The sequence below is a fragment of the Scyliorhinus torazame genome, unplaced genomic scaffold, assembly GCF_047496885.1.
Source record: "Scyliorhinus torazame isolate Kashiwa2021f unplaced genomic scaffold, sScyTor2.1 scaffold_1070, whole genome shotgun sequence".
Classification (NCBI taxonomy): Eukaryota; Metazoa; Chordata; class Chondrichthyes; order Carcharhiniformes; family Scyliorhinidae; genus Scyliorhinus; species Scyliorhinus torazame.
Window position 1 is genome coordinate 32,480 of NW_027308797.1, and position 14,203 is coordinate 46,682.

The 14,203-nt window shown below is 50.2% G+C and overlaps 1 protein-coding gene across 1 annotated transcript in view; it reads left to right on the top strand.

The window, feature by feature from the left end:
• Window positions 1-14,203, top strand: part of LOC140406994 (endoplasmic reticulum-Golgi intermediate compartment protein 3-like) — a 55,942-nt gene that overhangs the window by 25,100 nt on the left and 16,639 nt on the right. The window contains exon 4 of the mRNA XM_072494798.1: window positions 4,192-4,282. Within this exon, the coding sequence (XP_072350899.1) occupies window positions 4,192-4,282 (91 nt within the window). The remainder of the gene's footprint in view (window positions 1-4,191; window positions 4,283-14,203) is intronic.

The following is a 14,203-nucleotide window of genomic DNA, read 5'->3' on the forward strand; positions in this document are numbered from 1 at the left end:
GGAGGTCGCTTCTCTGGCAGATTCCTCCGGCAGTCTCTCTGCTCCTCGCGCACCGATTGCCGGATCAGACGCGGCGGATCCGCATCCTCGGGATCTTCCTCTGGCGCCGCGCTGATGGACCAACTCAGTGGATTCTTCAGACTTTTGGTGGGGGGGGGGGGGGGGCGGTTGGGGGAAACGATGGTCTTTTAACCTGCACAGATCCTATTGGGTACAGACAATTGGTTACCACATGGTGTATTTTAGGGAATATGAGCCCCCCCGATAATCTTCATTCGTGTCACAAGCCGGTCTGTGGTGTCTCTCCATTAACGTTGCAATGAAGTTGGTGGAATGTGGGTCGTATAGACCCAGATCACTATTGAACACGGATGTTCAAGTCTTGGCTAAGTTGTTGGCGGGGAGGATGGAGGACTGTGTCCCAGGGGTGGTTGCAGAAGATCAAACAGGCTTCGTGAAGGGCAGGCAGCTCGCGAGTAATATACGACGGCTGTTGAATGTGGTGATGAATCCGTCGAAGGCTCTGGTACCGGAGGTGGTGGTGTCCATGGACACGGAGAAAGCATTTGATCGGGTGGAGTGGCGGTACTTGTTCGAAGTTTTGGGTTTCGGCTCAGATTTGTGGCATGGGTGCGGTTGCTGTATGTGGCACCAAGGGCGAGGGTGAGGACAAATGATATGAGCTCCCGAAGCTTTGACTTACACGGATACGAGGCAGGGGTGCCCGCTGTCGCCGCTGCTGTTTGCGCTGCCCATAGAACCATTGGCGATGGCTCTGAGGGGGTTGGCAGAGTGGCGGGGGATAATGAGGGGACAGAGGGAGCATCGGGTGTCGCTCTATGCCGATGAACTCTTGCTGTATGTTTCGGATCCCTTGGAGAGTATGGGAAGGATTATGGGCCTGTTGGGGAGGTTTGGAGGGTTCTCGGAGTACAAGCTGAATGTAGGGAAAAGCGAGGTATTCCAGTGAATGAGCTGGCACAGCGGGCTAATTTAGGGGGGATGCCATTTACGGTAGCGAGGGATAGGTTTAGGTACTTTGGGGATTCAGGTAGCGAGGGAATGGACGGGGCTCCATAAGTGGAACTTAACGAAGCTGGTGGAGGAGGCCAGGGAGGATCTTAAGAGGTGGGATACACTGCACTTAACATTGGCGGGGAGGGTCCAAGTGGTGAAAATAAATATCCTGCCAAGGTTCTTGTTTATCTTTCAGGCTCTCCCGATCTTTATACCAAAGGCCTTTTTTTGGAAAGTGGACACAATCATCTCTGACTTTGTATGGGCGGGGAAGGTGCCAAGGGTGGGGAGGACCCTGCTACAGAGGCAGAGGCTGCAGGGGGGGTTGGCGTTGCCGAACCTGCTTCATTATTATTGGGTGGCGATTGTGGACAAGGTGCGGCGGTGGGAAGGAGAAGGGGTAGAGTGGGTTAGGATGGAGGAGGAATCTTGTAAGGGGTCTAGTTTGAGGGCTATGGTGACGGCAGCATTGCCAATGGCTCCGAGTAGGTATTCAGGGAGCCCAGTGGTGCAGTCCACGGTGAAGACATGGAATCAGCTGAGGAGGCATTTTAGGGTGGAAGGGATGTCGGTGCTAACACCGGTGTGCGAGAGTCATGGGTTTGAGCCGGGGGGGATGGATAGTGTATACAGGAGGTGGAGGGAAGTGGGGCTGGTCAAGGTGAGGGATTTGTATTTGGAGGAAGGTTCGCCAGTCTGGAGGGGCTAAGGGAGAGGGTAGAGCTGCCGAGGGGGAGTGAGTTCAGGTATCTGCAGGTTAGGGACTTTGCACAAAAGGTCTGGAAGGGGTTTCCTAGGTTGCCGGGATACACCCTGCTGGAGCGACTGCTGCTTCCGGATGTGGAAGGGGAGGGAAGAATTAGGGATATATAAGTGGCTGGGGGAGCAGGGAGGCGGGCAGGTGGTGAAGATCACGGAGAAATGGGAAGTGGAGTTGGGAATGGAGATCAATTGGGGAGTATGGAATGAGGCACTGCGAAGAGTAAACGGGACCTCCTCTTGTGCAAGGATGAGCCTGATGCAGTTTAAGGTGGTGCACAGGGTGCATATGACTCGGGCGAGAATGAGTGGGTTCTTTCAGGGGGTAGCAGATGAGTGTGAGAGGTGAGGACGAGGACCAGCGAATCACGCGCACATGTTTTGGGGTTGCGAAAAATCGGGAAGATTCTGGGTGGGAGTGTTCGCGGTCTTAGCCAGGATAGTGGAGGAGGGAGTGGACCTGAACCCTTTGGTGGCGATACTTGGGGTTTCAGAGAAGCCTGAGCTCATGGAGAGGAGGAAGGCCGATGTCTTGGCCTTCGCCTCTCGCACGGCGATGAATTTTGCTGGAGTGGCGGTCGGCATCGCCGCCGGGGGTAGCAGCATGATTGGGTGACCTGTATGACTTCCTGTGGTTAGAGAAGATAAAGTATGAGTTAAGAGGCTCAGCAGAGGAGTTTGAGAAAAGGTGGGGGATGTTTGTGACCGCGTTTGAGCGGCTGTTCGTCACAGGGGTGGGGGTGAAAAAGGAGATAAATCAACAAACTGTATAGCTGATTGTTGGGAAGAATGTTTTCCGGGGTATTTATTTGCTGTAACCTACTTTGATACAAGTTTGAATAAAATGCGTTGAAAAAAAAACAAACATTGCAATGAAGTTACTGTGAAAAGCCCCTAGTCGCCACACTCCGGCGCCTGTTCGGGTACACAGAGGGAGAATTCAGAATATCCAATTCACCTAACAGCACGTCTTTTGGGACTTGTGGGAGGAAACCGGAGCACCGGAGGAAACCCACGCAGACACGGGGAGAACGTGCAGACTCCTCACAGACAGTGACCCAAGCCAGGAATCGAACCTGGGACCCTGGAGCTGTGAAGCAATAGTGCTAACCACTGTGCTGCAATGCCGCTCAGAGGGCGTGATAATCGTTAAGCCCTTCTGTTGTATAATTAGAGCCAGCCAGTTAGGTGCGGCTGGAGTGTAAACCAATAGCAAATTGCTGGTGCTGTGTAAATATTAGTTTTGTTTGACTCTCAAACTCATGTTAGACTCTTTGTTACCCTCTCAAACGTTATGGGGAAGTGGGCCTGGTGGAGAGCTCTTAGAGGGTCGGTTCCATTCTCTCGTTCAATCCCTGTCGCCCTGCAGGTTTATTTACATCCAAGTGCCTGTACAATTTCTTCCGGACATCATTCATCTCCATTTCCATTGTCCTCACAGGCAGAGAGTTCCTGGTTATTACAGCCTGCTGTGTTAAACAGTTCATCCTCACACCCCATCAGCATCTACTGCCCAAATTCAACAATCTGTATCTCCCAGTCCTTGTACCATTATCTAATGGGAACAGCTTTCCTTTATTTAGCTTATCTGACACTACCTATGCACTAATAGACAGAGCCACCCGGAATATAAACCTAGCCAGTGAATCAATACATGGATCATGAGGAGGCAGAAACGGATAAAAAAAATACTCCTGCAAATATCTGTTCTTTCTCTGGGTCCATGTTCCACGTGTTCTGTCTCTCTGGGTCCATGTTCCACGTGTTCTGTCTCTCTGGGTCCATGTTCCATGTGTTCTGTCTCTCTGGGTTCATGTTCCACGTGTTCTGTCTCTCTGGGTCCATGTTCCGTGTGTTCTGTCTCTCGGTCCATGTTTCATGTGTTCTGTCTCTCTGGGTACATGTTCCACGTGTTCTGTCTCTCTGGGTCCATGTTCCACGTGTTCTGTCTCTCTGGGTCCATGTTTCACGTGTTCTGTCTCTCTGGGTCCATGTTCCACGTGTTCTGTCTCTCTGGGTCCATGTTCCGTGTGTTCTCTCTCTCTAGGTCCATATTTCACATGTTCTGTCTCTCTGGGTCCATGTTCCATGTGTTCTGTCTCTCTGGGTCCATGTTTCATGTGTTCTGTCTCTCTGGGTCCATGTTTCGTGTGTTCTGTCTCTCTGGGTCCATGTTTCGCATGTTCTGTCTCTCTGGGTCCATTTTTCGTGTGTTCTGTCTCTCTGGGTCCATGTTTCGCGTGTTCTGTCTCTCTGGGTCCATGTTTCGCGTGTTCTGTCTCTCTGGGTCCATGTTTTGCGTGTTCTGTCTCTCTGGGTCCATGTTCTGATGTGTTGATCTCTCTGTCTATCTCACTCCTGCCTGGCTCGTGCCCCACCCCTCTCCATATATGAAGTTGTTTCTCTCTGTTTCAGTATTGGGAAAACAGGAAGAAGTTTTCAATTCCACGAGACTGGACCCAGACCGGTGCGAGAGCTGCTATGGGGCAGAGTCCGAGGACATGAAGTGAGTGTTACTGATCAGTTCTTGTGACTTGAGGAAGAGAGAGTGAGTGAGTGAAAGAAATCCTCTTCATGCTGGGGTCAAGGGGGATCTTGTGTCCAAACCCTGGGGCTGAACTACACTCAGGCTGGCGAGGAGGATTAACTGACAAACTCGTTCCTGGTTACCGTCCTCTCCTTGATATCGGGCCAGGACTGCGCTTTGCTGTGTTTTTGCTGTGTGTGAGTGGGTAAACGAATGGCAGATGCAGTATAATGTGGAGAAATATGAGGTTATCCACTTTGGTAGCAAAAACGAGAAGGCAGACTATTATCTGAATGGCCATAAATTAGGTGAGGGGAATGTGCACGAAGACCTGGGTGTCCTTGTGCACCAGTCGCTGAAGGTAAGCATGCAGGTACAGCAGGTGGTAAAGAAGGCTAATGGTATGCTGGCCTTTTTAAAGTTTTTCCAATTAAGGGGCAATTTAGCATGGCCAATCCACATACCCTGCACATCTTTGGGTTGTGGGGGTACGACCCTCTCAGGCACAGGGACAATATGCAAACTCCACACAGACAGTGATCCGGAGCTGGGATCAAAGCCGGGTTCTCAGTGCCATGAGGCAGCAGTGCTAACCACTGTATGTTGGCCTTCACGGCGAGAGGATTGGAGTACAGGAGCAGGGATGTCTTGCTGCAATTATACAGGAGCCTTGGTGAGGCCACACCTGGAATACTGTGTACAGTTTGGGTCTCCTTATCTGAGGAAGGATCTTCTTGCTCCAGAGGGAGCACAGCGAAGGTTTACCAGACTGATTCCTGAGATGGCGGGACTGGCGTATGAGGAGAGATTGAGTCGGTTAGGATTGTATTCGCTGGAGTTTAGAAGAAACCCGTGGAATTACTTTTCTAAATAAATTTCAGTGCCCAATTCTTTTTTACTGTTTTAATAAAAAGATATGGCCAATCCACCTACGCTGCACAACTTTGGGTTGTGGGGGTGAGACCCACGCAGACACGGGGAGAATGTGCAAACTCCACACGGATAGTGACCCGGGGCCAGGATCGAACCTGGGACCTCGGCGCCGTGAGGCAGCAGTGCTAACCACTGCGCTACCGTGCTGCCCGTTACGATGCTTTAAAAAAAATCCCATTGCTGAACTGTTGGATGAGAACGTGAAATGTGAGCAGAGATGTTGGAATTGCACGGGACAGGACAGGTTAACCTAAAACTGAGGAACAGCACTGGGTTCAAACAGGAGTCCCATCATTCCTCCCACCGGCCAACACTGCCCAGTGAAGGGGCTCCTGGGTAAAGACAAACATTTCTGTGTGTTTGACTCTGTCGCCTCCACGCACTTGGATCAATTGTTTGAACCATTTGGAAGTTGGAGACCAATCTGGATTATTTTTTATTTTTATTCGATGTACCTGCCACTCAGACCCGCAGGAAGTCCGAAGCTGGGCTGCCAGACCGGGGGCTATTCTCCTTCCAGACCCCGCTTGCCCACCTTCCGCTGCCAGTACTGCAGTCACCGAGCCATTCTGGCAGCAGGCCGCCGGACATTTACAAGCTTCTGTGCCCTGGTGCACAGGTTGGGCACCACTGGGATATTCACTCCGATACTTTCCACGGTCTTACCATTCGTAGTGTAATCCTTTGCCATGTTGCAATCCCCAAGCGCATAACATCACTTGGCACTGCTCTCCCCACCTGACCAGTCCATTGATATCCTCCCGCAGTCTGTGACTCTCCCCCCGCAGTCTGTGACTCTCCCCCCGCAGTCTGTGACTCTCCCCCCGCAGTCTGGGGTATTCCTCCTGACTATTGATCACCCCACCAATTTTCATGTCTTCCGTGAACGTTTTGATCATACCTCTTACATTTCAGTGCAGATGATTAATGTGCAGCACAAATAACAAGGACCCCAGCACCAAGCCCTGCGAATCCCACTGGAAACAGATTTCCAGTCACAGGAACATCCCTCTACCGTCGCCTTCTGCTTCCTGCCTCTCAGCCAATTCTGCTTCCAATGTGACACTTTTCCTTGTACCCCCGGGACCTTAATTTCTTGACCAATCTGCCATGGGTAACACAGTGGTTAGCACTGTTGCTTTACAGCGTCAGGGTCCCAGGTTCGATTTCCGGCTTGGGTCACTGTCTGTGCGGAGTCTGCACATCCTCCCCGTGTCTGCGTGGGTTTCCTCCGGGTACTCCGGTTTCCTCCCACAGTCCAAAGACGTGCAGGTTAGGTGGATTGGCCATGATAAATTGCCCTTAGTGAGCAAAAATGTTAGGAGGAGTTATTGGGTTACGGGGATAGGGTGGAAGTGAGGGCTTAAGTGGGTCGCTGCAGACTCGATGGGCCGAATGGCCTCCTTCTGCACTGTATGTTCCATGTTCTTTAATTCCACCTGCACTTTTTACACTCCTGCAGGGACTCTGCAGTTTTGAGTCTTTCGCATCAGCAATAAGCTTCTCTTTTTCACTCGATCCTGACCTTTATGTCCCTGGACATTCCGGGTTCTCTGCCCTTTGTCTTTACAGGAAAACACTTGCCCTGCACTCTCGCTGTCTCCTCTTGCCCTGCACTCTCGCTGTCTCCTCTTGCCCTGCACTCTCGCTGTCTCCTCTTGCCCTGCACTCTCGCTGTCTCCTCTTGCCCTGCACTCTCGCTGTCTCCTCTTGCCCTGCACTCTCGCTGTCTCCTCTTGTCCTGCACTCTCGCTATCTCCTCTTGCCCTGCACTCTCGCTGTCTCCTCTTGCCCTGCACTCTCGCAATCTCCTCTTGCCCTGCACTCTCGCTGTCTCCTCTTGCCCTGCACTCACGCTGTCTCCTCTTGCCCTGCACTCTCGCTATCTCCTCTTGCCCTGCACTCTCGCTATCTCCTCTTGCCCTGCACTCTCGCTGTCTCCTCTTGCCCTGCACTCACGCTGTCTCCTCTTGCCCTGCACTCACGCTGTCTCCTCTTGCCCTGCACTCACGCTGTCTCCTCTTGCCCTGCACTCTCGCTGTCTCCTCTTGCCCTGCACTCACGCTGTCTCCTCTTGCCCTGCACTCTCGCTGTCTCCTCTTGCCCTGCACTCACGCTGTCTCCTCTTGCCCTGCACTCACGCTGTCTCCTCTTGCCCTGCACTCTCGCTGTCTCCTCTTGCCCTGCACTCACGCTGTCTCCTCTTGCCCTGCACTCTCGCTATCTCCTCTTGTCCTGCACTCTCGCTGTCTCCTCTTGCCCTGCACTCACGCTGTCTCCTCTTGCCCTGCACTCTCGCTATCTCCTCTTGCCCTGCACTCTCGCTGTCTCCTCTTGCCCTGCACTCTCGCTATCTCCTCTTGCCCTGCACTCTCGCTGTCTCCTCTTGCCCTGCACTCTCGCTATCTCCTCTTGCCCTGCACTCTCGCTGTCTCCTCTTGCCCTGCACTCTCGCTATCTCCTCTTGCCCTGCACTCTCGCTATCTCCTCTTGCCCTGCACTCTCGCAATCTCCTCTTGCCCTGTACTCTCGCTGTATCCTCTTGCCCTGTACTCTCGCAATCTCCTCTTGCCCTGCACTCTCGCTATCTCCTCTTGCCCTGTACTCTCGCTGTATCCTCTTGCCCTGTACTCTCGCAATCTCCTCTTGCCCTGCACTCTCGCTGTCTCCTCTTGCCCTGTACTCTCGCAATCTCCTCTTGCCCTGCACTCTCGCTGTCTCCTCTTGCCCTGCACTCTCGCTGTCTCCTCTTGCCCTGCACTCTCGCAATCTCCTCTTGCCCTGCACTCTCGCTGTCTCCTCTTGCCCTGCACTCTCGCAATCTCCTCTTGCCCTGCACTCTCGCTATCTCCTCTTGCCCTGCACTCTCGCTGTCTCCTCTTGCCCTGCACTCTCGCTATCTCCTCTTGCCCTGCACTCTCGCATCTCCTCCCTAAAGGCCTCCCACCCTCTGACACAGTTTTATCTGCAAGTTGAGTCCGGAAGACTGTAACGTGCCTAATTGCAAGATGAGGTTGCTCCAGTTTGTATTGGGTTTCACTGGAACATTGCGCAGGCTGAGGATGGACATGTGGATGTGAGAGCATGATGCTCAGTTGAAATGACAAGCAACAGAAAATGTTGGGGTCATGCTTGCTGACAGAGTGAAGGTGTCCTGAAAAGTGGTCACCCTATCTGCATTTCGTCTCCCAGTGTCGAGGAAACCCCATTGGGAGCAGCGAATATAGTCGACCAAATTGTAGGAGATGCAAGTGAATCACTGCTTCACCAGAAAGGAGTGTTTGAGCCTTAAGCCAGTGAGGAGGGAAGAACTGAAGGGTATTGCACCTTCAACGATTGCTTGAGATGGGGATGAAGGGTTGGGGGTGATGGAGGGAACAGTCCCTACGGAATGTTGGCAGGGGAGGTGAGGAGAAGATGTGTTTTGTGGTGGCATCATGTTGAAGTTGGTGGAACTTTCAGAGGCTGATCCTTTGAATTCGGAGACTGATGGGGTGAAAGGTGAACTTTGGTTAAGGAAAAGGCAGACATGTGCAAAGCGCTGTTTGAAAGGTGGTATCATCGGAACCGATGTGACGGAGACAGAGAAACTGGGAGAATTGGATGGAGTCCTTGCAGGAATTGGGTTGTGATGAGCTGTAGTCGAGGTAGCTGTGGGAGTCGGTGGGTTTGTAATTGATATTTGTGGTCAGTCTGTCACCAGATATGGAGACAGAGGTCAGGGAAGGGAGTGTCGGAGATGGACGATGTGAAGGTGAGAGAGGGGGGTGGAAATTGAATAACTTTTTCAGGTTCAGACAAGAGCGGGAAGCGGCAGCGATACAGTCACCGATGTAACGGAATTGTGGGAGAGGGTGTGAGTAGGACCAGAACAAGGAGTGTTCCAGGCCCCCCACAAGGGGTGTTCCAGACCCCACACAAGGGGTGTTCCAGGCCCCACACAAGGGGTGTTCCAGACCCCACACAAGGGGTGTTCCAGGCCCCACACAAGGGGTGTTCCAGACCCCACACAAGGGGTTATTTCTGCTCAAGTACATCACGTCAAACTCATCCACATTATATTTTACCCAGTCTTCCCACTTAACAGACTGTAAAAGTCCCCTGAAGTCTGCAATTATTCTCCTCACTATTTACTGCAGGGCAAAGTTTTGTATTGTTCACAAACCTGTGCTGTGCTCCCTATTTCCTATATCATTTATATATAACAAAACAACAATCCTAATACTGACCCCTGGACCTACTACATACATTCCACAAGACAGATAAATATTTGTTCACCGTGATGTTATCTCTTTTTGTTCCAAGTTATCGTCCAATTAATCCATACAATCCCTACAGTGCAGAAGGACATGGGGCCCATCCTGTCTGCACCAACCCTCCGAAAGAGCCCCCACCTCAGCACACTCCCCCACCCTATTCCGATAGCCCCACCTAACCTGCACTTTTTTAAAAAAGTATTTTTATTAAGGTTTTGCAGAATTTTTCATAATAAAACAGTAGTAACAATAATAACAAAACAAACTAGAGTGAACATTAACATAGTGCAAAAAGAGAATATACAATAACAATTAAATAGACATTACCCCACGCGACTCAGTCTTCCCACACCATCCCAATGAAGCACTCACACCCCACCCCCCTACGGATTGCTGCTGCTGTTAACATTTTAATTTTCCCCGAGAAAGTCGACGAACGGCTGCCACCGCCGAGAGAACCCCAGCGTAGACCCTCTTAAGGCAAACTTTATTTTCTCGAGGCTGAGAAACCCAGCCATGTCGTAACCCAAGTCTCTACACTCGGGGGCTTCGAGTCCCTCCACATTAATACAATCCGTCTCCGGGCTACCCGGGAGGCAAAGGCCAAGACGTCGTCGGCCACTTTCGCCTCCTGAACTTCGGGTCTTCTGACACTCCAAAGATCGCTATCTCTGGACTCGCACCACCCGTGTGTTAAGCACCTTGGACATTGCCCTTGCGAACCCTTGCCAGAACTCGCTAAGCTCCGGGCATGCCCAAAACATGTGGACATGGTTTGCAGGGCTGCCCTTGCACCTCACACAACTGCCTTCTACCCCCAAACAACTTGCTCATTCTCGCTGCTGTCATGTGTGCCCGGTGGACCATCTTAAATTGAATTAGACTGAGCCTGGCACATGAGGAGGAATTAACCCTGCCCAGGACCTCTGCCCACAGACCCGCTTCCAACTCCTCACCTAACTCCTCCTCCCACTTGCCCTTGAGCTCCTCAACCGGGGTTTCCTCCGCCTCCTGTAGTTCCTGGTAGATATCATTTGGACTCCCAAAAAGAGCCTTCCCCTCCCCCACCCTGGTGACGGAGACCACCCTGTCCTGTATCCTCAGCGTCGGAAAGGCCGCTACCTGTTTTTTTCAGGAACGCTCGTACTTGCAGATATTTAAAGGCGTTTCCTGGCGCCAGATTAAATTTGTCCTCTAGCACCTTCAAACTGGGAAAGCTTCCGTCTATGAACAGATCTCCCATCCTTCTGATGCCTGCCCTCTGCCAGCTCTGGAACCCACCATCCATCCTACCCGGGACAAACCTGTGGTTGTTGCATACTAACCCACACATCTTTGGACTGTGGGAGGAAACCGGAGCACTCGGAGGAAACCCACGCAGACACTGGGAGAACGTGCAGATTCCACACAGACAGTCACCCGAGGCTGGAATTGAATCCAGATCCCTGGCACTGTGAGGCAGCAGTGCTAACCACTGTACCACCGTACTGCTCGTGCTCGTCCTATCTGCTTTCATCTTCCACAAGTCTTTATCAAATTCTTTTTGTGAGTCCAAATATACAGCATCAACCCTGTATGTTGACCAACCACATCTGTTACTTCCTTTGTGACGACCGATGCAGAGTGATCCTCGGAGTAATGTTCCAGAGTGTGCTCCACAGGGATTGGAGAGACTCCCAAAGTTTGTCCTTTCCAGCTGGCGACTGTGCTGCAGGCACTCCCGTCTGTTATTGCAAACATGGTGCACTGTTCCTGTGATTATCTGCTGTAACACGCGTGCTGGCTGTTTCTGTACAGGTGCTGTAACACACGTGCTGACTCTCTATACAGGTGCTGTAACACGCGTGCTGACTTTCTATACAGGTGCTGTAACACGCGTGCTGACAGTTTCTGTGCTGGTGCTGTAACACGTGTGCTGACTTTCTATACAGGTGCTGTAACATGCATGCTGATTGTTTCTATACAGGTGCTGTAACACGTGTGCTGATTGTTTCAATACAGGTGCTGTAATCTACATGTTGATTGGTTTAACCAGGTCAGTCAAGGCAGCCTTGAGGAGGAGTTTATAGAATGTATCCGCGATAGTTTCCTCGAACAGTATGTAATGGAACCTACGAGGGAACAAGCGGTCCTAGATCTGGTCCTGTGTAGCCATGATGTGGAGATGCCGGCGTTGGACTGGGGTGAGCACAGTACGAAGTCTTACAACACCAGGTTAAAGTCCAACAGGTTTGTTTCGATGTCACTAGCTTTCGAAGCGCTGCTCCTTCCTCACCTGAGGAAGGAGCAGCGCTCCGAAAGCTAGTGACATCGAAACAAACCTGTTGGACTTTAACCTGGTGTTGTAAGACTTCGTACTGTGGTCCTGTGTAATGAGACAGGATTGATTCAGGATCTCATAGTTAGGGATCCTCTCGGAAGGAGCGATCACAATATGGTGGAATTTAAAATACAGATGGAGGGTGAGAAGGTAAAATCAAGCACTAGTGTTTTGTGCTTAAACAAAGGAGATTACAATGGGATGAGAGAAGAACTAGCTGAGGTAGACTGGGAGCAAAGACTTTATGGTGAAACAGTTGAGGAACAGTGGAGAACCTTCCAAGTGATTTTTCACAGTGCCCAGCAAAGGTTTATACCAACGAAAAGGAAGGATGGTAAAGAGGGAAAATCGACCGTGGATATCTAAGGAAATAAGGGAGAGTATCAAATTGAAGGAAAAAACATACAAAGTAGCAAAGATCAGTGGGAGGCTAGAGGACTGGGAAATCTTTAGGGGGCAACAGAAAGCTACTAAAAAAGCTATAAAGAAGAGTAAGATAGATTATGAGAGTAAACTTGCTCAGAATATAAAAACAGATAGTAAAAGTTTCTACAAATACATAAAACAAAAAAGAGTGGCTAAGGTAAATATTGGTCCTTTAGAGGATGAGAAGGAAGATTTAATAATGGGAGATGAGGAAATGGCTAAGGAACTGAACAGGTTTTTTGGGTCGGTCTTCACAGTGGAAGACACAAATAACATGCCAGTCACTGATGGAAATGAGGCTATGACAGGTGAGGACCTTGAGAGGATTGATATCACCAAGGAGGTAGTGATGGGCAAGCTAATGGGGCTAAAGGTAGACAAGTCTCCTGGCCCTGATGGAATGCATCCCAGAGTGCTAAAAGAGATGGCTAGGGAAATTGCAAATGCACTAGTGATAATTGACCAAAATTCACTAGACTCTGGGGTGGTCCCGGCGGATTGGAAATTAGCAAACGTGACACCACTGTTTAAAAAAGGAGGTAGGCAGAAAGCGGGTAATTATAGGCCAGTGAGCTTAACTTCGGTAGTAGGGAAGATGCTGGAATCTATCATCAAGGAAGAAATAGCGAGGCATCTGGATGGAAATTGTCCCATTGGACAGACGCAGCATGGGTTCATAAAGGGCAGGTCGTGCCTAACTAATTTAGTGGAATTTTTTGAGGACATTAACAGTGCGGTAGATAACGGGGAGCCAATGGATGTGGTATATCTGGATTTCCAGAAAGCCTTTGACAAGGTGCCACACAAAAGGTTGTTGCATAAGATAAAGATGCATGACATTAAGGGGAAAGTAGTAGCATGGATAGAGGATTGGTTAATTAATAGAAAGCAAAGAGTGGGGATTAATGGGTGTTTCTCTGGTTGGCAATCAGTAGCTAGTGGTGTCCCTCAGGGATCAGTGTTGGGCCCACAACTGTTCACAATTTACATAGATGATTTGGAGTTGGGGACCAAGTGCAATGTGTCCAAGTTTGCAGACGACACTAAGATAAGTGGTAAAGCAAAAAGTGCAGAGGATACTGGAAGTCTGCAGAGGGATTTGGATAGGCTAAGTGAATGGGCTAGGGTCTGGCAGATGGAATACAATGTTGACAAATGTGAGGTTATCCATTTTGGTAGGAATAACAGCAAAAGGGATTATTATTTAAATGATAAAATATTAAAACATGCTGTTGTGCAGAGAGACCTGGGTGTGCTAGTGCATGAGTCGCAGAAAGTTGGTTTTCAGGTGCAACAGGTGATTAAGAAGGCAAATGGAATTTCATCCTTCATTGCTAGAGGGATGGAGTTTAAGACTAGGGAGGTTATGCTGCAATTGTATAAGGTGTTAGTGAGGCCACACCTGGAGTATTGTGTTCAGTTTTGGTCTCCTTACTTGAGAAAGGACGTACTGGCGCTGGAGGGTGTGCAGAGGAGATTCACTAGGTTAATCCCAGAGCTGAAGGGGTTGGATTATGAGGAGAGGTTGAGTAGACTGGGACTGTACTCGTTGGAATTTAGAAGAATGAGGGGGGATCTTATAGAAACATATAAGATTATGAAGGGAATAGCTAGGATAGATGCGGGCAGGTTGTTTCCACTGGCGGGTGAAAGCAGAACTAGGGGGCATAGCCTCAAAATAAGGGGAAGTAGATTTAGGACTGAGTTTAGGAGGAACTTCTTCACCCAAAGGGTTGTGAATCTATGGAATTCCTTGCCCAGTGAAGCAGTAGAGGCTCCTTCATTAAATGTTTTTAAGATAAAGATAGATAGTATTTTGAAGAATAAAGGGATTGAGGGTTATGGTGTTCGGGCCGGAAAGTGGAGCTGAGTCCACAAAAGATCAGCCATGATCTCATTGAATGGTGGAGCAGGCTCGAGGGGCCAGATGGCCGACTCCTGCTCCTAGTTTTTATGTTCTTATAT